Below are 27,138 nucleotides of genomic sequence, written 5' to 3' on the forward strand. Positions count from 1 at the left end.
AAAGAAAATTGTTAGTAGGTTGCATCCTGCATCTACGGCCATCATTTTACATTAAATTTAAAATTAATCCGCCGTCTACCGCTACCCCTACCCCTATAGGGAGGCATTTCCCAATCGGGAAAGATTATCCCGAGGCGGCCATTAAATTTACAAATAAGTATTTATCTTTAATAGTACTTTTTATTAATAATTATATTAATTATATTAATTATATTTATTTAATAAAGTCGGGGTCCATATGGTTAACTTATTAACTATTTACTAGTTGGAAACAACTTTTACCTAATCTAAATCGATAGTCTTCTTGCTTTTGAATATTATTATCGGTACTAGAAATATCACCAGAATTGTTATTATTGGTATACAACTCTTTACTATTATGACCCTGTTTGCCTGTAACGGCCCCTTTCTTATTATTGTTATTATTATTATTATAATTAATATTATTATTATTATTATCTTTATCACTACTTGTATTACTAGTAGTATTATGCTTATCTGTCTGTTTCCTTTGCGATTTGGTCATATACCTTATCCACGGGAAACATGTGTAGTGTAATTGATCTTCTTGAATACTTAAATAAATTAGTTTCAAACCAGAATAAGTTAACAGAGGAAGATTGAAACTTAGTTGAATTTCATTGTAGTCATATCTTAATTTGGAAATCCTCTTTATTTCATTCAGAATAGTTGATGATTGTCCATGCACTCCATAAAATCTATCTAATTCGCTAATAGTTTCGTTATATTTCTCTTCTTCTTCTTCTTCATCATCATCTTCATCATCATCATCTGCTTGATCCGCCTCTATTTTACTATTTCCTCTGGATTTTTCAGAATCTCCGATTTGCTTATTATGAAGATACTTATCTATAATGTCCAATGTAATGTTCTTACCATCAATTAATGCTATCTCTGCCATCATTCGTACACATTTCTTCCCATTTACATTATCAATAGTCCAGCATAATTCAGATGTATCAATTTTAAAATTGACTTCACCTAATTCTGCCTTAAATTTTAATGAATCACCCTTTAACTCAGTATTCACATTAAATATATGAGGGTTAATAGGAATTCGTATAGTCAAATTTCGACAATGAAGTCGCCTTTTGAAATTAGTACTCAATACACAAAGTACTTGAACCTTATTAGATTCAGGATAAATCTTATATATTGGTTTTATCATTATTAAAGGTAACTTCCTCTTTTGTTTTTGTTGCTCAACATGATATGTCATGAGCGTAAATTTATCATCAGGTGGGATAAATGTTACTATATTATCTCGATATACAGTGGCCAATTCTATGCATTGATGAAATTGAATATCTCGTAAGGGTATATGGAATCGTTTTTCAGATCCTTCTGGAGTTTCATTCACATTATTATCATCTACTGAGGTTTTTGTATCCTCAACTAATCGTACTGATTCATCTTTATGATCTTCAGGTCCATTCCCTAAATCATCTTCATCATCTTCATCATCTTCATCATCCTCTTCTTGTTTCAATTGATTTTCAGGGATTTCTTCATGATGTGCTTCGGCTACATATAAATCATCATTTTCTATTCTGGACATGTTCTTTTCATTAAATCCCAATTTACAAACTGGCATACCTGATAAATAAGATTTTACTTCAATTATTCCATGAATTACATTTCTTCTAATAACTCCTTCCTCTAAATCATATAAGAATTCGCAATTCTCAATTACATCGATATATACTTCATTTTTCGGATAAAATATCCCCTTTGGTCTCCAATTAATTGCCAGTGAATATGTTCTTAAAATTGAACTATTTACATATGAAGAATCTTGATCAATTACATCTGTTCTAATGGCTTGATTATGTGTAGAAGTAATATTCTTTGCCTTAGTATTTGAAGATTTACCCAGGGACAGAGATTTGGATTTACCATCAGATACAAAATTTGAATCTTCTTCATCACTAATATCACCATTTTGTCCACTAGCTAATTTTGGTAAATTAGCTTCAACTTTAATGAATTCCTTTAAAATATTATAATCAGTTATTTGAATAATTCCAAAATCCAAACATTCATCAAGTAATTCAAATATTAAATTAACATTATCAAGAATTTTATCCTTATCTAATTTTGTATTAATAAATTCATCTGAACTATGATCATTATGATGATGAATTGTACATAAATAATTATATAGTACATCATAAAATCGTTTAAGGAAAACTATTATCAGCATTGCATTAATGTTTTTAGGAGTAACTGCTAATAGAATGATATCATTATTACCTCTAATATATATATAATTAATTCCTCGTAAATTTAAAAAGGGTCCTCTTTCATGACTGGGTAATTGAGTATATATGGTATCGAATCCCATTAGGACTAAATTATCATTCGGTATATCATTATGATACCTTCGTTGTAGTAATAATTCGCTATGCAGAGTTCTCAGATCCGATTCGGGCCAATGTAGTATATACAAGGCAGATACCATATTGGGATCTTCTACAATGTTAGAATCGGAATCTTTGTCTTTGTTTCTTTCTATATTGATATTTAGTGAGTGTCAATTGTGTCCCTCACTAAAGATCGGTGTCGCCAAATCTGTACCGAGAAAATGTTACTAGTTCGCGGCATTTACTGAGCACGAGGAAATCGGCTGAGATCGGTAGGTATATCACACAGTACAGACTAATAGTACCCTGTGAGTATAGTACAATCCAGAAATACTACTACAATAGAGTACAGTACATGTCTAAAGTGTTGGCTAGACAAGTGGTGCTAGACCAACTAAAGAGAATCAATGATGCAGCCAGTATCCCCCGATGGTCATTAACTACCAATACCAGTACCAGTACCAATACCAACAGCCAGATGTTGGAAGCTCACTATAAGTTAAAAAATTTTAAAACTACTTGGAAATTTTTAAATAGTATCGCCACCATAGCACATGACCAAAAACACCATCCTACAATTGAAACTACTTATAATAAAGTGAGGGTCACGACTACCACACACGATGTCGGCAATCAAATCACCGATCGCGACGTGGAGTTAGCGAGTGCGGTTGAGCGAGCATATACTGAGTATGAGTAACGAGTAAGTAACGAGTAAGTAATGAGTATGTGTATTGTAATTAGTGTAAAGTGTAGATATCTATATACATATATAATTATGAATCAGTAATTACTACGTCGAGCAATACAGAAGGCATCTTGAACTTCAATGGCTTCATAAGTACCTTCAAGACTAGCTTTAATGATTAATTCATAATCTTGAATATCATCAATAACATGCTTTTCAACTACTGGACGTTTACCAGGTGCTGATTTCTTTGCCTTTGATGTATGATCTGTTTCAGATATTCTTACATAGGTAAGTTTAAATGGAGGAGTTCCAATAAATGTAAATATAATTTCTGTTTGATCTCCTTCATGTAAATCTTCTATAATATAATCTCCCTTATTGACTTCAACTGATGGGAGTCGATGAACTTCAAGAGTTAATTCATTTGATTTTTCTGGCATATTGGTGAAATTAGCTAAGCATTTACTGGCTGATGAATCCTGAACTGCTTCTATAGATAAGATTCCTGGTTTAGAAGCTAATCTCAGGAAATGATGATTGGATTCGGCCTTTTGTTGACGTCCATTAAAGTTATAGAATACCGAAAAGGGTGCTACTCCACTTAATTCATAAGAAATATGATCTCCAACACAATAATCTCTCTTTATATCTGACCTTTTCATATTTGGAAGTTCAGTTATGACAATGACAAAATAATTATCTTGTGAAATAGATTCTGTTTTACATCCATTCCCATCAGTAATTGAATTAATGGTTAAGATATGTTCACCTAATCCAAACGATTCACCACCATAAATATTCAATAATGGTTCAGTAACATCTTGGAATATTAATGTTTCAACTCTTCCAGTAATCTCATGCTTTAATGAAGCATTAACAGTAAGTGGATATTGTCCTGATACAAGAATTGGAACTTTAGCACTTGATTTTTCAAGTTGATTAAGTTTATTTTCACATACTTGAATTGATCTATTATCATCATGGAATTTAACCAGTGGTAAAGGATTAACATCATAAAGTACAATTTGACTCTTTTGTTTTCTATTACGACTCTTATGTTTAGTATATAGCGAATCATAAACAGCTGTAAAAGTATGTTGATATCTTCCAACTTCTTTAGAAGGTAAATTAATCACTACATCATGATTATCAATATTCATTGATCCAGATTCAACTTTACCACTAGGGAAACGAATCTCATAATCTATAACAAATGGATTGGCTCCTTCTAATTTTAATTTCAAGGGATTCTTACAATCTTTACAAACGGCTGATAAATGTAAAGTAGACTCTTCTTTATGTTGTTTAAGAATATTATCACTTGATAAAGTTAAATTAGGTTTATTATAATAAGAGACTGTCACTGTTCTGTCAATATTCTTAATAATACCAGGACATCCATCATTTTCAAAAGATACTAATGAATATTGAGCTTCATCTTTAGCTTGTAAGATGTGAGAACCTCCAATTACTTTTTGTTCAATTGATTTATCTTTAATAATTTTATAAGTAATCTTATCATTTCTAGTTGGACCAATTGAAGATTTATACTGCAATGGAATGTCTACATGATCACCTTCAATGATAGTGAAAGTTTCCGAAACACTTCCAATTTGAATTTCAGGTATAAATGAACGAGATTGAACAATTACTACTTCATTATTATCAATTAATGCTGGACATGAAAACTTATCTTCCGCCTTAACCAATTTAATTTGAAATGATTTACCATTTAATGTAGCAGGTATAACAATATCATAAGATTCAGCTCCTTGAATAGAATTCGTAGGAGTTAACCGTTGACCGGAATTAAGTTCAATGAATTCATAACTAAATGAAAATGGTCCATTCCCTTCAAATTTCATTGGAATTCTAACAGAATCTCCATAACATGATTTTATGGTTCTTGATCCTCCCAATGAAACCTGTGAAAGTTTTTGGAAATATGTCAGATATGTCTTATCGACAATCACTGGATAATTATAATAGTTGACATCCTTAAGATCATCGAATTTAACCACATAATTACCTTCAGCTGGAGGTCTGAATGTGAATTTATAATTCTTATCAGAAGATTTTAAAAGTCTAGAAGTGACTCCTCTATCATTATGAATAGGTCTTAAAATTCCATTGGACTGATTTTGATAGACATGATATTGAATATAGAATGGGGCCTTACCTTTAAAATCAAATCCAAATTCATAACCAGTAGTTCCTAAACATTTATCTATCAATGGAGTGGCTTCAATTTCTACTGATGGAGGTTGAGCTAATTTCAAACTAACCATATTATTCTTATCAATTTCTGCTTGACAGAATCTGGTTCTGGCATTAGTAAGAGTATAATGACCTTCTCTTTCTACTTCTATGCCATTCAGTAAATCTTGAAGTGATGAGAAAGTCTTGGAAATATTAGAAGCCAATAAATCCTTATTATTATTATTATTATTATCATATGATATAGTTACACTTACAGGGAAATCGGATTCTTGTAATGAACCTGTGCCGACAAGTGATAATTTCTTGTTTGATCCAATAATTAATTCCGTACCTTTATTATTATCTTCAAGACCAAATACAGGAGCCTTTCTTAAATTGAATACAAACCAAACATCTTTATCTCGAGATACAGGATTATATCTTCTAACATTACCTAAAGTATCCGATACTTGAACCAATTGAAATTCAAGGGTACCTTCCCCAGCATTTCTTATGATAGTTTCATCCTTTAATAATTCTTGTTCAAGACTATTTCGTATAAGAGAATTTGATTTTAACCAACTTAAATCTTTAATATTGATTTCAGAAACTTTTTCTCCTATAGATAATTTAAAATCTCGATATGGTTTACCATTAATTCTTGAAGATAATGTTAAAATCCCTGGAGTTACACCATAATATTCTATTAAAGGTACTTGAACAGATAATTCAGGAGAATTACGGGATATACATTGATAATTCTTTGTTTCATCATATGATGATGGATAATAAAATTGAGATCCTGGACAATTAGGTATAACCAATTCTGATTTATACGTTCTAATATTAATGTTTTTACCATCAATAACTTGTTTAATTTGATATAAACCTGGTTCAGTCACAGGGAATTCTACGTAAAATATATTATCGAGTTGTTTATACTCTGAATATTTGGATAAATGAGAATAATCTTTTCTTAAGAGTCTCTTGATAGAATTGCCAGTATAGTTAAGTAATTTAATTTCATTTTTGGGAGTTGTATGTTGAATTTGTAAGAATCCAATATCAGTAGTGGTATTAAATTCTATAGGGATTTCAATGGGGTTTGCATGTGAATTGGATGAGTCAAGACAAATTCTATCGAAATGGAAGGGATTCATTTTGGCAGAAGAATCAGGTAAATAATTAATTGTTAATCTCCCCTTAAAATGGGAATCTAAATCAATAAGTCGATTGGTATCAATTCTATCTCCTCCTATAGTTAATTCTCGATTATGAAAAAAAGTATTCCATACAGGTAATGCAATTCCACTTATCAATATTACTCCTAAATCACTTACCATAAATAATGTTATCCCATTTAAAATGATTGTTAATAGTAATGTTATAAATGGACTAAAAGTAATATATTGAATATTTAATATGGGGAGTATCCATAAAAATATTCCATCTATTATGGCATATTTTAATACTATAGTTAAGTTATTCGACAGGGTTCCGACACTTTGTCCGGCAACTTCAAGAATACTGGTCTTTAATAACATAATGTCGTATATTTTCCAACTTTGTATGGCTATAAATAATGATACTAAGAACACTCTTTGAGATGCTTCATCAAGAATTCTCGCCAGAATTAGTGGCCTTTCCACCACCTCCTTAGGCCGCGGCTCTTGTACAGATCTGGTCGCCATTTTAAGCTATCATGGACTGTGGATGGGCACCAAAAGTATGGGACAATTCAGTGTTTCGGCTATATACCTTTTGGATCAAAGCCGATAATTATTGATATTATTTTTTTTTTCACTTTGTTTACAATTTGAAGTGTCGCAGAGATGCCGACATTTGTCGCAAAAGCGCAATGTCAATTTGACATTGAAATTGTCGGACAGTACGGCGCTACCAGGTGCAAATGATTGCAAAAACCCCTTTTAAGTTAACTATCTATTAAGTAATTGTTTATTATATCCTATAAATAATGCTAAATTATATGCTTTTCAATAATCCAATTACCATCTCTCTTCTCTTGGATTACTTTAATTGCCGGTAAATCCCAGCCTACCCCTCCAGAACCTATAGCTGCACCAAATCTTGGTACAACATAACATTCTCGTTTAGTAGGAGTAATATTCTTTGGAGCATAAGGATGTCCAAGAGGTTTGGAATATGTTAAAAGAGGAGAATTCTTAGAAATACTAGTCAACTGTTTACCTTTAATCTCTACCAAAGGTTTCATTCTAACTTTCATAGCTACTCCTTCTTTAGTATTATTGCCAGTACTTAATGTTTGATAAACCAAATAATTTCCTGGCATTTGACCAGATTTAGTAAGTATTGAATTAGGATGGATATATACAAATTCTTCCATTTCAAAATTACTTCCATGAATAGGGAAAATGGTTTTATAAGGAATATTAGAAACATGAGTCTTATTAGGAATACTAACATCAGAAGAAATTAAATCTCCTCTAATAGCAATTTGATCTATAAATCCCGAAGCTATCATTTGCTTGATGGCTGATAATTGCTTTTTATCAGGAACTCCCAATTTTGAATCAGATTCTGATGATTGTTGTGAAATAGAATCCTTTGATGTAGAAATTTTGACAATGTAACTAACTTGTTTTCTCAACTTGGATATTTCTTCCATAACTTTACCTCTTAAGAAATTCCCCGCTAAAAAGGTTGATCTTTTACTTTCTGGAACATGATCAAAAGCACATACAGCTGATAAAAGCATTAATCCATCACTTGTTGAATCTAATCTAGAAAATTGGGCTCTGGATTGATAGAATTTAGTTCTTAATTTCTTTGATTCTTCTTCCAGATCTTCATGTCCATGACCATTGTCATCATCATCATCATCATTATTGTTATTATTGTTAGATATTCCAAGTTCATTTTCTCCTATGAAAGGATCTCCAACGGATAATGCTGAAACTATGGCAACTATATAAGGAAGACATCCAAATTGATTTCCTACTATAAGGATTTTAGCAAATCTTGGACTTAATGGGAAGAGTGACATAGTTCTTCCTAATTCAGTTATAGTTTTCTTTTCTACATCTAATGCTCCTAATATAGTTAATAATCTTTCAGCTTTTACAAGTGAACTTCTATCGGGAGGAGTGGGGAAAGGGAAATTGGATATTTGATCAATCCCCATACTCTTCATAGATAATACGATACTTTCAAATGGCATTCTAAGAATCTCAGGTTTACTGAATTGTGGGAAGTAATTCTCATATATGGCTGAAGAAAATAATCGGTAACAATGACCTGGACCAGTTCTACCAGCTCTACCAGATCTTTGATCCGATGATGCCTTTGATATCCAATCGATCTCAAAAGATTGAACTCCATTCTCTTCATTATATCTTCTTTCTTTGGCTCTACCACAATCAATAACATATCTAATTCCAGGAATAGTTAATGAAGTTTCTGCTACATTGGTGGCCACAACACATAATCGACTACCCTTTGGAGGATCTTCAAATACTTTCATTTGTTGTTTGGTAGGTAACAAGGAATAAAGAGGTAAGACATATAAGGGATCATCATCAGTTTGATGATCTTCTCTTTCCTCATCAAATCCTTCTTCGTTATCAGAATCATCTTCATTATCATCATCACTGTCACTGGCACCATCATTCTCATTAACTTCAAGATCTTCATAGAATTGGACTTTCTTCTCTTCATCACGTACTTCTACTTTAACACTAAAATCAATTTCTTCAGCTTCAAAATCATTCTGAACTGAACTCTTTATATTTGCTGAAGTTGATTCATAGACAGGTACTTTTGATTTCTTAGCAAATGGGAATTCCGATCTTAACCGTTTAACTAAAGATGTGATTTCTTGTTGACCAGTCATAAATATAAGTATACCACCAGGAGGTAATTTCTTATGAATTTTAATTGCCTTTCTGAATGCTTCATCTTGATATTCAAAATGTGTCTTCTTATTAAAATGTACACTAACAGGATATTGTCTGGCGTCAACTTTTAAAATAGGGGGTGGAACTTTAAATAGCTGCGAATTTTCTGAAAAATCAGACACTCTTAAAGTAGCCGACATAATTATTAATTTTAAAGGTTTATATTTCAGAGGATCCCTTTCATAATAATTTCTTCTTAATTTCAATACTCTACTTAACATTCCAATTAAAATATCAGTATTAATATTTCTTTCATGAGCTTCATCAATTATAATTACTGAATATTTATTTAACATAAAATCACTCATCATTTCCCTTAATAATACCCCATCAGTCATGAATTTCATAGCCGTTCCATTGGGTTTACCTTCATCTTTTATGGTTGTATCAAATCGAATTTGATAACCAACCCTTCCTTTATGATCTCCTAATTCATTTCCAACTCTTTCGGCCATAGATACGGCTGCAACTCTTCTAGGTTGAGTTATACCAATCATTCCTGGATATATTTTATTTTCATGATTTCCAAATCCTGCTTCATATAAGAATTGTGGGACTTGAGTAGTCTTACCTGAACCAGTTTCACCACATATTATAACACAATCATGATGATATATGGCTTCCATAATTCTATGTTCTTCTCCAAATACTGGTAAATGCATTCTTTGTTGTTGAATCTGTTCTGATCGAGTTACATCTACATAAAATGCTTCTCTTTGTAAATCTTTATTGATGGGAATATAGCCTTCTTCATCCGATGAGTGGTCGATATCTTCTTCATGAATAGTATGGCTTAACCCCTTTTTGGCTTCTTCAGATAATTCTGGCATTGTCATCTCAACGTCACGACCTTCCATCTTTCTTACTTGTTGTTCGGCCCATTCTTTGAAAGATTGAGCGACATCTGAATGCTTTGGTTTGGTTTGTAAGAGTCTTGGTAAATCTTCTTCATCTTCGGTTTCACTGTCTTCGTCATCTTCTTCTTCGTCATCTTCCTCATCATCTTCCTCGTCTTCATTGTCTTCTTCTTCATCAACTTCAGCTGCATCCGATACTTCTTCATCGTTGCCTATGTCTTCCTCCTCCTCTTCTTCCTCTTCGCTTTCCCCTTCTGCTTCCTCCTCTTCTTCTTCCTCCTCTTCTTCTTCCTCCTCTTCACTACTCAAGAAATCATTTTCATCCTCAATCTTATTCCTCTTTTTCTCTTCCTGATCTACCTTTAATCTCCAAGTATATTTTTTATGAGAAGCTGCTCCTTTGGGCTTCTTGTCTACTTTAGCTAAATTGGCAAATCCGAATCCAACTCCACTACCTCCAAATTTAGACGGCCTATTATCAACAAATGAGGATGATTGAGAAAAGTCTCCAAATTTATCTAATTCATCTTCATCATCATGACCTTCTTCTTCGTCATCTGATCCACCGACTGAATTATTAAACATATCATTTGTTTCATCTTGTGGCCATTCAGCTACTTGTCTTTCCTCATATAAGATCTCTTTAGTATGTTCATCACCTCTACCTTGTCTCTCCAATTCCAAAGCTTCAACCATTTCTTCACGTCTGGTCTGTTTCCCCTTACCCAATTCCTTAGATTGGGCAAATAATGAAGTATCTACTTTAGTCTTAGATAATTTTTCAAATAATGTCTTCTTCTCTTCTCTCTTTAATTGATGTTCAATATACTTATCTAATCTCTTCTTCTTATTTCGGGACATTTTAGTTTCTTTATTATGGCCAAATAAAGATTCTTCCAATTTTCTCTTTCTTTCCTCTTTCTCTTCTTTAGTCACTGGTTGTAAAATCTCTGCATTGGAATTTTCTAATTGTTGTGATGGTTCATTAGTTGCAACTTCTACTGGAGAATCTATCTCATCTTCTCGATTAAATTGCTTCTGTCTGACCTTTTTCAAAGCCGCTTGCTTGGCAAGCATTCCCGACCGCGCCTTCTCATTGAACCGCTTTCTATAAGTCCCCATTTGTGTGGTCTAGTCGTTATTTATGGGATTTTGCAATTATTTATTGGCTGTTCTAGTAGTAGTATATAATTTTTCAAGATGAGTCCCAATGGGGAAGGTGCACATCCATGCCGCCCCTCTTTCATATATATATATAATTTAGGTGTTCCTGCACAAAGACACACAATTAATTGTTGATGACTCCAGATTTTTTGAACCAGCCTAAAGTATGGAGCAATTACTTAAAAAAACGACATTTTCACCCCCTCCACCACCACCAATAGACAACAATCAATATTATTATTATTAACTCCGATGATATGAGTAATACCGATCTCTATAGTCATTGTATGTATTAAGAAACCGATAGTGGATATGATAAACATTTAGACAATTTTGTCCCCCCATACTAACACAAGAATGTATAGTGATTCATACGACTTTAACATTAAATTCTACTACTTTATATACTTATGAGAATCATCAATTAATTCCTTTAATAAATAATTTAAATTGTTCGGAAATAATTTCTCAAGAATTAGGACTTATAAATTCTTCTAAGACTATAGTAGGATCTATACCTATTTCTAGTAATTATACTACCACTAAGTTAGTATTATATTTTATGAAAAAAGTATTAGTAAATAAAGATGGAAGTAGTGATTTAATAACTGTAATAACCATAGCACATTCCGATGTAAATCGGGCATTAATTATAACGGTACTTAAGAAAATTATAGATAAATATATTGAATTTAGACAAGAAACGGAGAATACCGAAACCGATATACAAGTCCATTCAAATCATCATCAACAACATTCTAATGGATCACCAATTCAATCAAAATCGAGATTAGGAGAATTTAAACTCATAATGAATCAAATAATTAAATTCCATGAATTAGAGTATAGTTCTAATTCACAAATTTATAATTATGGAGCTATTGATAGTGATGTTGATGGAGAAACTTCTCATAATATTAATATACATCCTAATCAATTATTATTGGCTAATGAAGAAGTTGATGAAGTACGTCAATTAATGCTTGATAATATAAATAAACTTTTAAGTAGAGGGGATAAGATAAATTTATTGGTTGATCAAACTGATAGATTGAATACATCATCACTGGTATTTCATAAGAGAGCTCTGCAAATTAAGAGGAAAATGTGGTTTGGCAATTTTAAATTCATTCTAATTGTATCAGCAGTCATTATATTTATATTATATCTGTTTATAGGGTCTCAATGTGGGTTCCCATTCTTTAGTCGTTGCATACCGTAGTCATTCTTCAATTTCAATTTATATATTATACAATAACAATACTAATAAAAACTTGTAATATACATTATATCTATTCATCTTCTTCATCACTAGCTTCTGAATCGACTTTTTCATGGTCTGATTCTACTGTACCTCCTAATTCTGCCTCTTCTTTACTTAGTTGTGCAATAGGGTTAGCACTTGGTTCCTCCTCCTCTTCTTCTTCTTCATCTTCCACTTCTTCTACTTCTTCTACTTCTTCTACTTCTTCTACTTCTTCTACTTCTTCTCCTTCTTCTTCATTGTCTTCAACTCCACTTTCGTCTTCATTGTCTTCCTTATCCTTTACCGATACGGCATGGTCATCATTAGTCTTTAATTTCTTAGCCAAAGATTCAGAATCTTCAGTATCCTCCTTAGCTCTAGCTTTACTTTCTAACTTTTGTTTCTTCTTGAGTGCTATATTACCCTCATATATCGCTAGCTTCTCCTTTACTTCCGGAATAAATCCAGAAAATTCTGCCTTCTCTAATGCTGTAATAATATCTTGAGTATTAACTGTTTTCCTAGTATCTTTCTTAGATGATTGATTGGCATGAAATATTAAATGAGATACAAAGACAGTGGCTGATCTTTGAAGTGCTATCAAAGCATCCTTAGCAATAATCATATTATTACTACCATCATCTTCACTTATAATCCCCTTGGCAAGTTTTTGTACTGTACTCTTCGGAAATAAGATTTCATCAATGGATACCAATTCGGAGTCCTTAGCTGGTTGAGGATACTGTCCGTCGGCATTCTTTCTCCATCCCTTTGGTGGCATCTTGTGGTGGTATTATTATTGTTATAATGTGCTTCTGTGGGGGTGTGTTACTGTGTAAAGATGATCTACATACAAATACATAGTACAGTATGTACTTTAGAGAGGCACTGAAATTTTTCGGTTCTACGCGTCTCGCTAACAGTAGCATACTAATAGCGACATACTGCTAACACTATGGTGTTTATTACGGTATACTATTTGTAATTGTTAGTGATATGTAACTTACTCTCTAATAGGTCATTCACTACCTACCTCAATATACAGTCTACTAGTCATATACACTGAGCTAGACTTTATAGTATTAGTACTTTATATAGTTTCGGTTGCCTCTCTTTTGCAGGTTAGCCCTCCAACATGCAAACCGGCCAGACAACCGGAAATCACCTCTAGGCATACATACTAAACACCATTCTCCAAACCCTATTGGAAGAATATCTCATAAACTTTGTAGTGACGATTGCATGAGTGATGGCAAGTCAACCAAGTCTCGGCCCAAAGGCAAAGGTAGGAGCAAAAAAGAAGTTAATACCTTTTATGGATTATTAGATAAGCCTAATATTCGTCGAGTAACATTGGGGAAGTATACTTGTGATACTTGGTATGGTAATGCTGCCTACTTTAATAGTAATGATTGGTCACATTCCATGTTGGGTTATGAATATAGCAATAAGATAGCCTTGGATCCCAGTGTGAAACGGAAATCATCTAAAAGTTTCAGTTCAACAGGAGATACTACTACTACTACTAATAATAATAATGATAGTAATGATAATGAAACTAAAGATAATTCACTATGGATAGATCAATTGTACGTATGTGAATTCTGTTTTGCATATACTATGAATAATAATGAATTTCAAAAACATCGAGCTTGTTGTACGTATCGAGTATATCAACCAACTGTAGGCAGATTAGTTTATAGAGATGATACATCATCTTCACCATATATAATTCGAGAAGTACGAGGATTTCAACATAGTCTATTTGCCCAAAATTTATGTTTATTTGGTAAATTATTTCTTGATGATAAATCGGTTTATTATAATATTGATTATTTCAATTTCTATATAATTTATGGTATAGATAATACTGATGATGCACAAGATGAATTATTCTTTAAACCTATGGGATTCTTTTCTAAGGAACTTTTAGCTTATGATAATGATAATAATTTAGCATGTATATGTATATTTCCTCCATTTCAAAGACGACATTTGGGTTCATTACTTATTGAATTTCTGTATGAATTAGCTAAATTAACTCCGGGTCAATATTATAGTGGACCAGAATTCCCTCTATCTCCATTTGGTAAAGTATCTTATTTAAATTATTGGTCTAAAAAATTAGCTACAGTTATATATGCTCATCTTAATGATAAAGATACTTTTACATTAAAGGATTTAGCCACTTGGACAGGGTTTAGAAAGGAAGATATATTATTAACTTTAGAATATATGAAGTTACTACAAACAGATAATCATGGCAATGTTCAGCTTCTACTTGGGAATTTCCAACTATTCTGTAAAGAGCATAACATTGATCCTATACAAGAAAAGAGCATGATTAAGGAGGATTGCTTATTAATTTAACTTCTATAATTGTAACATTAAGAGACTAAACATATATGTAAATATATAAACATATAAATATACATATATATATACATATATATATACATATATATATACATATATATATACATATATATATACATATATATATAAATATATATATAAATATATATATACATACACTGTACATCTCTATCGCAATTGCAGAAATGCATCTAGTAATACGGAACTGGGAGGTTCATTATGTTTATTCTTTTCAAATACATTCCAAAATCTTAATGTTTCATCACCAGCTCCTGTCACAATGGTCTCACCATCAGGAGATAATGATAAATATAATACACGATAAGTATGACCAGTTAATTGAGCAATTTGTTGCATTGAAGGATATTTCCAAACAATAATTTGATTTCTTGAATATCCATGAGTTGATACAATTTCATTAGAGTTCTTTGACCATATAAGATTACAAACTTGAGATCCTGTATGAACATCATTTATCATATTACCAGTTAAAGTATTCCAAGTCTTTATAGTTTTATCTGCAGTTCCTCCACCTGATGCAAGTATACCTCTTTGATGAGGTGACCAAGCAATTGCCTTTACAGCAGCTATATGATCATTAAATTGATGTAAAGGTTTGGGATTTAATCCATCCCATACAAATAATTTATTATCATTACCTCCACTAGCTAATTTATTTTCTTCAACATTCCATTTTAATCCACAAACTTCTTGTTTATGACTTTCGAATTTATTAATATAATGATTCTCAATTCGAACATCTCTATTTAAAATACTTCGATCTCTTGAACCACTTGATAAAATATGTTCATTCCAAGCTAATGAACTAACTCGAAGACTATGACCTGTCATAGTTCTAACACATTTAATTTTAGTAGCATCCCATATTTCAACTAATCCTTTAGATGTACCAATTGCAAGATGAGTTCCAGACCCAATCCAATTTAAACTTGTAACTTTATCTTTATTGGATAAATTACATAATCTATCAACTGATTGTGTAGCTCCATCCCATAAATATACACTATCACCTAATCCAACTGCTAATATATCTTGTTGACCCCAATCCACTAAATTTAAATAAAAATCATCCGATAATTCTGGTGCATCAAGAACTCTATAAGGAACTTTGGAAATATTTCGAGGTTTCTTTTGAGGTGATAATAATAATTTTTGAGATTCTTGTCTTACTGGTGATAATGAATATAATTCTTGCTGTAAATCTCTTGATATAGGTCGAGATTTTTGAGGTGATTGATATGTAAAAAGATTAGTTTTACGACGGGGAGTACTCGTTACACTATTATCTTCATTGTCTTTATTTATTGAATTAAGGCTATTGGTAGTTGCTGAATTATTATGTGATGAACCGGAAGGTGGAATAACTGAACTTATATATGGAGTTGAAGGTACTGAAGGTCGAGGAGGACTTCCAGTAAGACTTGTTACTGGATGATCAGGAATAGTTCTTGAAGTAGACATATTACCCGTACTATTGGGTCGTACGGTAGGGAATTTTGGTTTATTTAATCGATTATTTGAAGAATTATTAATAGTATTTAAAGAATTAGATAAACCCACCGTTGTCATAGGAACATTATCACCAAATAATTCTGCTTTTAATACGGTAGAAAATGTTCGATTAGCTTCTTCTTCCTTTCGAATTTCAATTTCATTGTCTATATTTTTATTGTTTCTTAAATCAGGTAAAACTTCTTCATTTGATAAACTAAAAGCCGTTTGAAGATCAATCCCCGTACGATTAGGAATATACCTATCACTAAATACTGATTTATGATTTCTTCTTCGTGGGGATGTAGATATTAAACTGGGTGCTTCATTTAATCGAGGAGGATCTACAGTTCTAGTTGACCGAGATGGAGATCTGGGAGTTTCAAATATATTTCTTCGACTATTATTATTATTATTAGTAGTAGTATTGTTTTGAGACGTATTGGAGGAGTTGGAGTTTGAGTAATTCAAATTCGAATTCGAAGACGGTTCACCAGGAGGATGCATTGGGGATATTGACAGCACCTGAAATTGTATCACCACACGCCCTTTTGTGTTGTGAAACTTCTATATGGATTGTTAGGGAGGGTGTCGTACTGAATAGTGTTGGTTTTAGAGGTTTATAGAGGGTTTATCAGTGGTGGTGTAGTGGTTAGGTCGAAGTGGGAAATCGCAGGTGGTTGAGAAAGGTCGTGTGGGAGGCGAGGATTTTGCAATCAGCATGGAAGGGTAGGGATAGTAGAGGGGATAGTGTAGAGGGGATAGCGTAGAGGGTTAGTAAAGAGTGCTGGTGTGATAGTGATACTGAAGTGATACTGAAGGCATAGTGTGGGTTATGGGTGTGTGATAGTATGTAAGTTTATAGTAGTCTATAGATAGTGTAATGGAAGTAGTGACAGAAGTGTGTGGAGACTAAGAGACAATGAAGTAGTGTGACATACCAGACTTATTAAGACATACACAGATAGTAAGACAAATACTTAGACAACACCATATACAGGTCCTTCACATATCAGTATTCAGATTGAGTATACTTTACGTCCCCATATCTTCTTATGGTTGGGTTCCGTGGAGTGGTGGAGAGAGAGAGAGAGAGAGAGAGAGAGCCACTATGCAGGTCCTGATTCCCAATATGGAAGTGAAAAGTTCATCTACTACAACAACTGTTACTACTCTAAACTAACCACAACTTATTATGGCTCAAGATTGGAATATAGAGTTGGTAGTTCAGGTACGTAACTTTCCAGTTTAGGAAATTCGCTGATTTTTCCGGTTTTACACCAATTTTGTGGGGTATAACTAACATTTATATGTCTATAGTCCATCGAATCAGTATATAGTACTAATGATACTGACAAGATTAGACAACTTCAGGATTACTTACAGACTATACAGAAGTCAGAACTGGGATATCAATTGGCTCAACTACTTGTAAAGAATCCTTCCAAATATTGTCGATACTTTGGAGCCTTAACATTTACCGTATTCTTAAATACTTATAAAGAAGCCTTAACTCATAATCAAATTACTTCTATATTTGATGAACTAATAGATTATACAATTACTTTACAAACGGATAATTTCGATTCCAATCTATTCATAATCAAAAAGTTATTAAGTAATATATCCTTATTATTCATAGATCATAATGGGATGGATAATGGAGATCAAGCGCTACTTGATCCATTAAGTAGATACTTTTTCAAAATTGGTAATGCCAATGCAAATTTTTCAGAATTAACTAATGATCAGTTTAGATTATTAATTCATTTACATACGATTATTGTAGAAGATATTCGAAAACGTGATAATACTAAATTATCATCAATTCATCAACTTATATTCACAGTCATATTCCCCAATTTACGAGCCATGTATGAATTTCTTATTCATTATGATATTACATCAGAACTGCATGAATTACATAAATTAGCATTGGATTGTTTATTTGCATGGTCTACCTATATTGGAATGGCAGAACATGGATCTCAAATATCATATACTGCTAATGAAATAACTTTGCAACCATTAGTGATGTATACATTTAAACAATTAAAATTTGAAGATCTTGAAAATACAATAGATATAGTCAGTAAATGTAGTACGGTATTATCTCAAATTTTAGAAGATTATCCTAAAATTTTAAATCCATATAAACCTTTACTTACTCAAGTACTATTTGAACCAGATCAATTTGGGGTTAAATTCTCTAGAGCAATTCTTAATAATAAAGAATTAATGGAAATATATCAACAAGAGATTGAGAATTTTGCTGATTTAATTATAGCATATTTAAATTTGAATATCTTATATTTAGCAAGAAATTTATCTAATCCTCAAGTATTACAAATTCTTGAAATGGCTGTATCATTAACTGATTTCCCTGGTAATCCTATAGAGGATGAAAAACTTAGTGATCAATTTCTTATATTCTGGGAAGAATTCATTAGTACATTTATTGATGATGGAGAAATAATGAAAAACACTAATCCAACTTTACAGGCAGAGATTTTAATAAATGTTGGTATAATTTACTGGAGAAAATGTCATGTGTTTGGTAGTAAAATGTCAACGGAATTCAATCATTTCCGAATAAGAGTGGCCGAAGTATTTCAATTACTTTATTCATTATTGAATACTTCCATCTATTCATTATTATGTAAGACTATACTAGATAAATTAATTGAATTTGGGTCAACTCCTAGTCAACAAGTATCACTAGATATTGAAGCATCTCTTTATTTAATTTATAAGATTACTGATGACTTGACGTTTTATGATGATGAATCAACTGAAGCTCTAATCCCCCATATCGATCAATTATTCCAACATGGATTAATTGAAATCATTGATCAAAACTTTAAGGATCATCAAATCAATATTACTTTATTGAATTTCCTATCATCTTTACCATTCTACTTTAAAACTTCTCAGGGTGATAAACATATCACTGTAACTTTTAATTACTTATTTTCTATTATTCTAGATCAACCTACTGATAAAGTTCATGCTAGTCAAGCTTTAATTTCGTCAAAAACAATATTGAAGATCTGTCAGAATTCCAAAACTAAATTGGTCCCATTTTTACCTCAGTTACAAACCATTGTTCTTGCGGTGATTAAGAATGTCCAGTTTGATAGTTTAATAAGAGAAAGACTTGTCAATTCCTTTGTATCAATAGTTAATTCTTTGAAGGATCCTATTAAACTAGGTGATGTTATTTCATGTCTTGTGGATGTAGTACTTGAGAAAATTGCTCTTTTAGGTCCTAATGAAGAGGAAGATGTCCGGGACTATGCAGTCAGTTTATTAGGTTGTATTGATGAGATTGCCAAGGCAACTGAATTACCTGAAGATCTTGATGATTACTTTACTGCCGAACAATCGTATCAAACACAAGCCTATTGGACTGAAGATCAACATCATATTAAACAGTCTATTTTAAAAGTCATTAATGAGTTATCATTAAACTATAGTCCATTGGTTGATGAGACTTTGTGCACTGAGAAGTGTTGTCATATATTCAAATGTGGATTACTGGAACCCATCAATGGTCCATTCAAATTTGAATTACAGGTAATGTTCAACTATTTAATGCTCAAAATTCAAAAATGTAATTCAGGGTCAGTGTCTTTAATATATAAATTAATTGAATCAATAGTCATAACCAATAGTATACATATATCGTTAAGTTCTTTTGAAGAATTAGTCACAAAAGTATTCATTGATAAATTGACTTACATACAAGCCGATACCGATTTGATTAAATCATCAATGGGTTTGTTCGCTACTGTACTAGAAAAGAGTCCATCATTAGTTATTCATTTACCGTTATTTACTCATACTGTATTAAAGTTTGGTATTTCAGCATTGACATATAATGAGACATATGTTATAAAGTCGGTGACTAAATTTTGGAATATGTTGTTAACCCTAAGACGAGGCAAATCTTCTGAACAAGAGTTTATACGAGATCTAATTAGCAATCAGTTCATTATAGATGACTCCCATCCTTTGGGATATTCATTATTGTCTAGCTTAATTGATTCATTCATCGATAATCCTCGATCCAATACAGAATATTTCTATCAGTTGTTTAGAACGTTGGTAGCCAAATATCCATTACTAGTTAAGAACTGGTTGAGAGTAAAATTAATTCATAAGTTGGTAGATAATGGTAAGTTCAATGGGCCATTTGTCGATCAATTTATTAGTAAACTTATGTTGACAAGAGGGCAAAGACAAGCCAATGAAGTTTTAAAGGCCTTTTGGTTGGACTGTAATAATTTAGTAGAATTTAAGCAATAGCTGCAAATAGATAGATAATGCAAATAGTACTGTAACGTAATAAAATTGTTGAGTAGAATATTACATTATTAAATATAACTAGAAACCAATGAGTAGAACTTTTATTTCTTTATTCTATCTAACTATGGGATAACTTCATATACATCACTCCTGCAACTTCTATCTATGTATATGTATAGTAACGTATGTTTTGAAAGGTCGTTTGCTGGCTAAACCGCCATATAAGTTGCTGCAAAAAAAAGGCAAGTTATAACCGATATCCCTTCTTCAATTATCTAATGTTTATACCATAATTAAATCTAACAGCTGGACTTTTAATTAAACAAAATATTCACAACCATCAATACTACAAAATGAACATACGGTTATGTCTAGGCTGCTTTCAATTAATTTGCTTGGTATATTGTTCAATTATGCTCTGGAAAAAAAGGAAAGTTGAACATGAAAAAACATGTATAACTTCAACTCCGCAATTGCCTGAATCAATCACCAATTTGGAGTCATTGCCTGATGAAATATTAGTCCGAATTATTGATCACTTAAATCAATTTGATGTCTTGGACCTATGTGTTGTCAATACAAAATTTTATCTGTTATGTATGAATAAATTATTAAAGAGAGCTCTTATTGCAAGCCCTGCTAAAAAGCCTATATTTCATCGGAAATTAAACACCTTTACATACACCAATTTCACAATTTTACATGAAAAACATAAGTGCCCTATGCTGAAATTTAAAGAAATTATGGAGAGTTACTATAATAGTTTTCTTTACTATCATCTACTGGATGATTTTCTTATAGACATTGAAGATATTCAGAAATCTACACTTTCCAATCAATTTCAAAGATCCATTCAAATGCTAACGATAGATTTAAGAAAGGCTTCTCAAAGTAACATTGATTCTATTCAAGAATCGAAAGAAGAGCTTTGTTCAATCAAAAATGTTAAATTGAGATTAAAAAATACACCAGTGAATTATTTGAAACAATTAAAAGGAATCTTTTCTGGAGTTATTTCTTTAAGTTTGTCTTTAAAATATGATATCGTGGATGGGTCCATATTAACTTCAACTAATTCTCTATTCTGTTCTCAAAATATTAAAGAACTTCAATTAGAAATTCCTCAAGAATATGTCGTTGATGACTTTATCGTGAGTTGCATAAAATTTATGCCAAATATAAAGATACTTGTGATTCTTTGTTCATTGTTCTATGAAATTCCAAATAATACTTTAAAGTTATTGGCTGATTATTCACTTGACAAGTTTTGTATTGACTATAAAAGAAAAATTGCAAGCAATCTGTATACTGAAACAAATATTGATTTAGTCAAAGGTTTATTGAATAGTTGTGGCACTAATCTTGAACTTGTTGCTATTCACACAGATGGATATTTTACACGGCTATCTACAATTGACATACTTTATCATATAGAGGAAGATAAGTTTGAAGAAATTAAGGAATCTGTTGAAAGCTTAATAAAATGGATAGATGAAAATATAGATCAATACCCAAAACTCAAATTTTTCACCTTTTATAGTTGTGTGTTTATGATAGATAGACAAGTGAAACCACATAAGTGGGAAACTTTAAATGGTTCTTTGTATCTTCTGGCCAGTGATATGACATAGTTGTGGTTATTGTTACAATTTCTAATTATAAAGTTATAGTTTAATTCAATATATAAATTAACGAGCCCTAAATAGATAAGTAAACATAAAGAGAAAGAAAACAAAATGAGAAGAATTACTTAAGAAGAGTTTCCAATTGCAGAGCCAAATATTCAGCTTCAGCTTTAAAATCAATAGGATCAACACCAGCACATTGATACCTTACTCTAACAGCATCATTATAAGTATCTTGTTTGGCTTTAATTCTGAAATTAAATTCTTTAAATAAAATATTATGGAATACATCAACGAATTCAGTATTCAGTTCATCAGATTCCTTTAATCTTTGTAATTTTAATAATTCACCAGCTGAAATTCCTAAAATTTTAGCAGCTTCAGCATCAAATAATGTAATCCATATTTGATTAGTACTGTCCATAATAGCACAATTCAAAATATAACGATAGGTTGGTTCATTGGCAGTGATATCACATCTTTCACATCTCCAAGTACCATCTGGTTGTTCTATCATTTTTCTATTACATGAAGTAGCAGGTCTTGTAGAATCTTGAAGTTGAACTTGATTATTACAAGCAGGATAACTGAAAGTATCTTGTTTAGGGAAACTTACTGAAGCCTTAACCGTGAAATAATCAGGTTTATCAGATTTACCTAAATTATCATTTTGTGCTTGTTCAATAGTAATTCTTCTATTAAAGAAATTTGATGAAGAACTTGATGATTCAACTTTTAAAGTTGCAAAATCCTTATTAACACCCTCGTGATCGTACCAACCTTTTAATTGATAAGCTTCTGGTACATCTGGACTTGGAACTACTGATCCAGATTGAGTTAAAGTTAATGATTTTCCATTAAATTCTTGAACTTTAACTCCTTTAAAGGCAATAATTGAACCTTCTGGTATATTGAAATTTACTGCAAGTGAATTCCATAATCCAACTTCAATAGCATAACCAGTTTCATCTACAATAGTTACATTTCTTCTATCAAAGGCTTTACCAGTAGTTCTAGCTGTAATTTGATAAGCTTCCAGAACAGTTTTTAATGCTCCAATAACATCAACAATTGAATTGGAATCTAAATTTTGTACTTTATCTAATTTTACAAATTTAAATGATAATTTTGGTACATTAGATGTATCATAACATTCTTGAATTTTAGTACCTTTATCTAAAATTAATTCATAAGGATTTGGTAAATGATTAAATTTAGCATTTTTAGCTCTAACTTTAGCATTACTAATATAATAAACTTTACCTTCTTCTAAAATTTTATGAGCATTTTCTGCATCATCATTAAAAGCTGAAGCTTTAATTTCGTCTGATTCATCTAAGAAATTTACTGAAAATAATTTACCTTCATTATTCTTATTTTGCCAAGTTCTAAGATCTCCCTTATATGATACTCTAGCCTTAATAGTCCAGAAATTTCTATAAGGAGAGATATTGTCAATTGGCACGACTTTTTCATCACTAAGTCCTGAACTAGAAGTTGAACCTGCACTTGAAGTACTGGTAGTTGGTTTTGAAACAGTATTATTTGGAATTGGTGTAGATACTGGAGCAGGAGATAAATTACGATTAAAATCTTCACCAAGAGTATTGGAAGTAAAAGATGAATTAGTACTTCCTGCACGACGTAATTTATCTTCTTCAGGATTTTCTTGAAAATATTGATCGATACTTATAAGTTTAATATTATCAGGAGAAGGAGATACTTGACCAATAATTTCTACATCGTTAATTAAAAATATAAGTTTCTTTATAGTACTGAAAACACTATATTCTTTAATTTTAAGAACGGAATTTCTGGCAAATCCATTATTTGAAAGATATGGTACAGTTTTCTCATCAACTAAACTATGACATGAATATTCTCCATCTGCTAAAATTAATCGATATCTTTTAAGTTCATTTTCGACTTGAATTGGTTTAATATATTTAACTAAACATGTTAATGGTCCCACCACACTGTCACTCTTGGATACAGAAAACACGTCTCTTAATGCCCCTTTGGAAAAGTCAAATGATTCCATACTACTCATGATGTCTGTTTGTGGTTCTACAATGGATGAAACGCGTTTGCTCTAACTAATAGTATAGATTTTGGGGTTTATTTTGAAATGAATTTTTAATACGCGATCCGTGTCAGTATTTGGGTGGGACACGATCCATAGCTCGCCTCTTATTGCGGCGCTACCACTTGCTATCTCCACTATATATATATAATCACTAATACCATCTCTTTTATATAGATACCTCATTCATGGGCACCATCAAAAGCCAGAGCCATTCAAGCAACTCGACGTCTCATTCGACTTATTAATAACGACGGCTTTAAATATCTCCGACCTAACACAATTGATCCAACCAATAGGCATTAACAAACCCCACGTAGAATCAATGGAGTCTACATCCCCATTACTGATCATGAAAAAATTATTAATTAAAGGAATCGTTTAATGGCAGTAATTACTCTAACAACATCATCTCTTTAATTAGATCAAATTATTAACAACTGCAGAAATCTTTGATGCCATATACCAATACTATAAGGATATGTTTAAAACGTATCCAACAGACATGTGTCAATATATTCTGAAATTTAGCAAGCACTTCTCCAATTATCAGAAACGTCAACTCAATCAAAGCTTCGACCTAGATGAGTATACATTAGCTCTTAAAAACACAAACAATCAAGGTGCCTCGGGCCCTGATGGTCGATACGACTGAGCTCTCCTTTAGATTCCTTCAAAAGCAGGAGCAAAGATAAACAGATTAATCTGCGAGTATGCCTTGAGCTAATTTGATGATCAAGAGACTTAATTATGTCTCAAGTGCTATGAATTATTCGCTAGCTCAAATAAACCAACATCCAACATCCAACATCAGTAATTTTGACTATCTTAACCGTTAAAATCTAGGATATCGACTCAGAAAAGTCTGCGATATATGCACAACTATTTAATTTTTTTAAATAAGAATACTACTTAATGTTAATAAGGGGCTTTTTAAACATATAGTACTAATGATTATAGGGTATTTTGGCTACACATTTTGTATCGTATGTATTAGTCTCAAAATAAGAATTAAGATGGTCAAAAATTATAACAGGATGTTGTGTTATATATTTTCAAGTACTATTTCACCACTATTGGATGACAAAAATAAAACATAATAAGAGAAAGAGTAAAATGATGTACTGCAAAAAATTAATTATATTTAAAAGAAAACAAAAAAGTAATTTCACTTGAAATTGAACTGATACACTTTTAGAAATAAACTAATGTGACAAACTAAGTCAAATTCTAGAGCTCATAACTGTGTAAATTGACCAAGAATATCCTTCCGACCCCCATATAATCGCATACTGATGGTTGTAAAATGTAAAATACCTTAAATTTGGGAATTTAAAAAAATTAACTGATATAAAGTCCTTTAATTCAAGAATCTCAAGGTTAAGATGCTTACCAGCTAGAAAATTTTGATAATGAAATAGATCAACAGTCAATAAATTTGTTTCTTCTCCGGCTCTTACTCTATTAATTTTGACAAGGTTGAGAGCCGAACCCCAATTTAGCAACAATTTCTTAACTAAATGGCAGTACTCTTTACTGATAGATAGTTTTAAGGATTTTAATACGTCTATGGAAATCTTTTCAAGGGGATAATTGGGAAGATTCAGGATAGCAAAGTTAACCATTCCTGGTACATCAAATACTCCAGAATCATGTAAAACAAGGACTCGAATATTTGGCATTAATTTCATTAACTTAAATAGGGAATCATGATTATGAAATGCTGATGATTTTTTTATTTCAAGTTCTCTAATATTTTTCAAAATGAATAGTGATAGAATGGAGTACAAATTAGATCCATGAAGATGGATAGGATCCAAAGACAAAGATTTTGCTCCATCAAAGACTCCCTGCAACCGGTCGAGAGTCTCGAGTGAACTACACATCGATGATAATTCCACTTTCTTGAATAATTTAAAATTACGTAAGTTGTTCTTACAAACTATATAACTTCGTGAATTATCTTTTAAATTCACATTTAGAATATGAAATGACCTTTCATTTAGTTGAGTATTTATATTTGGAGGCTTCTTGTATGTGTCTGCTGGTATGATATAATTCTGTCCAGTTTCATGCTTAACATTAGAAAGATATATAATGTGTTGAAATTTATGATGTGGGGTTCGTTTCAAACTTTTTATAACTGTAAAATTATAATAGGCAATTGAATTTGTTCGGAAGTGTGTTACAAGTCTTCGTGCATTGTCGTAAACAAGCACTCTTTTGTACAATTTCTTCATACATAATGAATGAAACCTTGAGTTGACTCGGCATAGATTTAATACATCAAATTGATTCAAAATATCTATTATTGTAATCAATAGACTGTTGTGAAAAGATTCTAAACTGGTGGCTGGGGTTTGTGGTTGTGGAGGAGAATTCATACATGTTGTATTATAAGGTCTACCATAATTGGCCCACCATTTATTTCTATCCTTGTAGAGTATATAATTAATAGGAGGCATGGTTTCTTAATGAACAGTATTAATTTTACTCCAGATATTGTAAAGGAAGCTTTTGTATCAAACATGAAAAAAATGTTAGGGTAATTATTAATGGTAATATGGTTGCACATTTCGCAGCTTTTAGTGTAACACAAAAATATTAAGGAAAGAGATTGTAAAATATAATTTAAAAGCTCCAAGCATTAAGAAAATAACATAACCAATAATCATGGATTTATCAGAATAGTAGATCTCATGTAGATACAACAAGAAGCAAATGTTTGGACTGTTAATCTATTTTAATGTACTGTTAC

At 31.6% G+C, this 27,138-nt stretch overlaps 12 protein-coding genes across 12 annotated transcripts; 5 read left to right on the plus strand and 7 right to left on the minus strand. All coding sequences in view use genetic code 12, as the record gives it.

Annotated features, from left to right (window-relative positions):
* Window positions 1-175: 175 nt before the first annotated feature.
* RJT21DRAFT_100431 (uncharacterized protein) lies at window positions 176-2,586 on the minus strand. The gene is made up of 2 exons (XM_064879711.1): window positions 472-2,586; window positions 176-303 (listed from the first exon to the last, which is right to left on the minus strand). Exons 1-2 carry the CDS (start codon window positions 2,480-2,482, stop codon window positions 251-253), a joined length of 2,064 nt encoding a protein of 687 aa, XP_064735821.1. The 5' UTR covers window positions 2,483-2,586; the 3' UTR covers window positions 176-250.
* Window positions 2,587-2,610: 24 nt separating this feature from the next.
* PHHB (4a-hydroxytetrahydrobiopterin dehydratase) lies at window positions 2,611-3,125 on the plus strand. Its single transcript, XM_064885151.1, has one exon. It carries the CDS (start codon window positions 2,740-2,742, stop codon window positions 3,082-3,084), a length of 345 nt encoding a protein of 114 aa, XP_064735822.1. The 5' UTR covers window positions 2,611-2,739; the 3' UTR covers window positions 3,085-3,125.
* On the minus strand, window positions 3,126-7,174 carry POM152 (Pom152p). Its single transcript, XM_064885150.1, has one exon. The coding sequence runs from the start codon at window positions 6,963-6,965 to the stop codon at window positions 3,168-3,170; it is 3,798 nt and encodes a 1,265-aa protein (XP_064735823.1). The 5' UTR covers window positions 6,966-7,174; the 3' UTR covers window positions 3,126-3,167.
* A 29-nt stretch (window positions 7,175-7,203) lies between these two features.
* RJT21DRAFT_110765 (ATP-dependent RNA helicase) lies at window positions 7,204-11,188 on the minus strand (the record flags this gene model as incomplete). The annotated part of the gene is made up of 2 exons (XM_064879926.1): window positions 7,204-8,931; window positions 8,974-11,188. The coding sequence occupies 2 exons, from the start codon at window positions 11,186-11,188 to the stop codon at window positions 7,253-7,255; spliced, it is 3,894 nt and encodes a 1,297-aa protein (XP_064735824.1). The 3' UTR covers window positions 7,204-7,252.
* Window positions 11,189-11,407: 219 nt separating this feature from the next.
* RJT21DRAFT_123502 (uncharacterized protein) lies at window positions 11,408-12,691 on the plus strand. Its single transcript, XM_064882743.1, has 2 exons — window positions 11,408-11,515; window positions 11,596-12,691. The coding sequence occupies exons 1-2, from the start codon at window positions 11,488-11,490 to the stop codon at window positions 12,450-12,452; spliced, it is 885 nt and encodes a 294-aa protein (XP_064735825.1). The 5' UTR covers window positions 11,408-11,487; the 3' UTR covers window positions 12,453-12,691.
* Window positions 12,488-13,556, minus strand: DPB4 (DNA polymerase epsilon noncatalytic subunit). Its single transcript, XM_064885152.1, has one exon. The coding sequence runs from the start codon at window positions 13,255-13,257 to the stop codon at window positions 12,523-12,525; it is 735 nt and encodes a 244-aa protein (XP_064735826.1). The 5' UTR covers window positions 13,258-13,556; the 3' UTR covers window positions 12,488-12,522.
* SAS2 (Sas2p) lies at window positions 13,489-14,982 on the plus strand. The gene has a single exon (XM_064885154.1). The coding sequence runs from the start codon at window positions 13,719-13,721 to the stop codon at window positions 14,844-14,846; it is 1,128 nt and encodes a 375-aa protein (XP_064735827.1). The 5' UTR covers window positions 13,489-13,718; the 3' UTR covers window positions 14,847-14,982.
* A 1-nt stretch (window position 14,983) lies between these two features.
* CDH1 (Cdh1p) lies at window positions 14,984-17,215 on the minus strand. The gene has a single exon (XM_064885153.1). The coding sequence runs from the start codon at window positions 16,869-16,871 to the stop codon at window positions 15,021-15,023; it is 1,851 nt and encodes a 616-aa protein (XP_064735828.1). The 5' UTR covers window positions 16,872-17,215; the 3' UTR covers window positions 14,984-15,020.
* Window positions 17,216-17,370: 155 nt separating this feature from the next.
* On the plus strand, window positions 17,371-20,728 carry PDR6 (Pdr6p). The gene is made up of 2 exons (XM_064882744.1): window positions 17,371-17,595; window positions 17,685-20,728. The coding sequence occupies exons 1-2, from the start codon at window positions 17,560-17,562 to the stop codon at window positions 20,670-20,672; spliced, it is 3,024 nt and encodes a 1,007-aa protein (XP_064735829.1). The 5' UTR covers window positions 17,371-17,559; the 3' UTR covers window positions 20,673-20,728.
* A 209-nt stretch (window positions 20,729-20,937) lies between these two features.
* RJT21DRAFT_133742 (uncharacterized protein) lies at window positions 20,938-22,303 on the plus strand (the record flags this gene model as incomplete). Its single annotated transcript, XM_064883220.1, has 1 exon — window positions 20,938-22,303. The coding sequence occupies exon 1, from the start codon at window positions 21,026-21,028 to the stop codon at window positions 22,301-22,303; it is 1,278 nt and encodes a 425-aa protein (XP_064735830.1). The 5' UTR covers window positions 20,938-21,025.
* Window positions 22,304-22,325: 22 nt separating this feature from the next.
* On the minus strand, window positions 22,326-24,338 carry RFA1 (replication factor A subunit protein; the record flags this gene model as incomplete). The annotated part of the gene is made up of 2 exons (XM_064879927.1): window positions 22,326-23,890; window positions 23,942-24,338. The coding sequence occupies 2 exons, from the start codon at window positions 24,336-24,338 to the stop codon at window positions 22,419-22,421; spliced, it is 1,869 nt and encodes a 622-aa protein (XP_064735831.1). The 3' UTR covers window positions 22,326-22,418.
* A 1,241-nt stretch (window positions 24,339-25,579) lies between these two features.
* Window positions 25,580-27,138, minus strand: RJT21DRAFT_59088 (uncharacterized protein). The gene has a single exon (XM_064885156.1). The coding sequence runs from the start codon at window positions 26,843-26,845 to the stop codon at window positions 25,604-25,606; it is 1,242 nt and encodes a 413-aa protein (XP_064735832.1). The 5' UTR covers window positions 26,846-27,138; the 3' UTR covers window positions 25,580-25,603.

Source organism: Scheffersomyces amazonensis, assembly GCF_036850825.1.
Source record: "Scheffersomyces amazonensis strain UFMG-HMD-26.3 chromosome Unknown RJT21scaffold_9, whole genome shotgun sequence".
Classification (NCBI taxonomy): Eukaryota; Fungi; Ascomycota; class Pichiomycetes; order Serinales; family Debaryomycetaceae; genus Scheffersomyces; species Scheffersomyces amazonensis.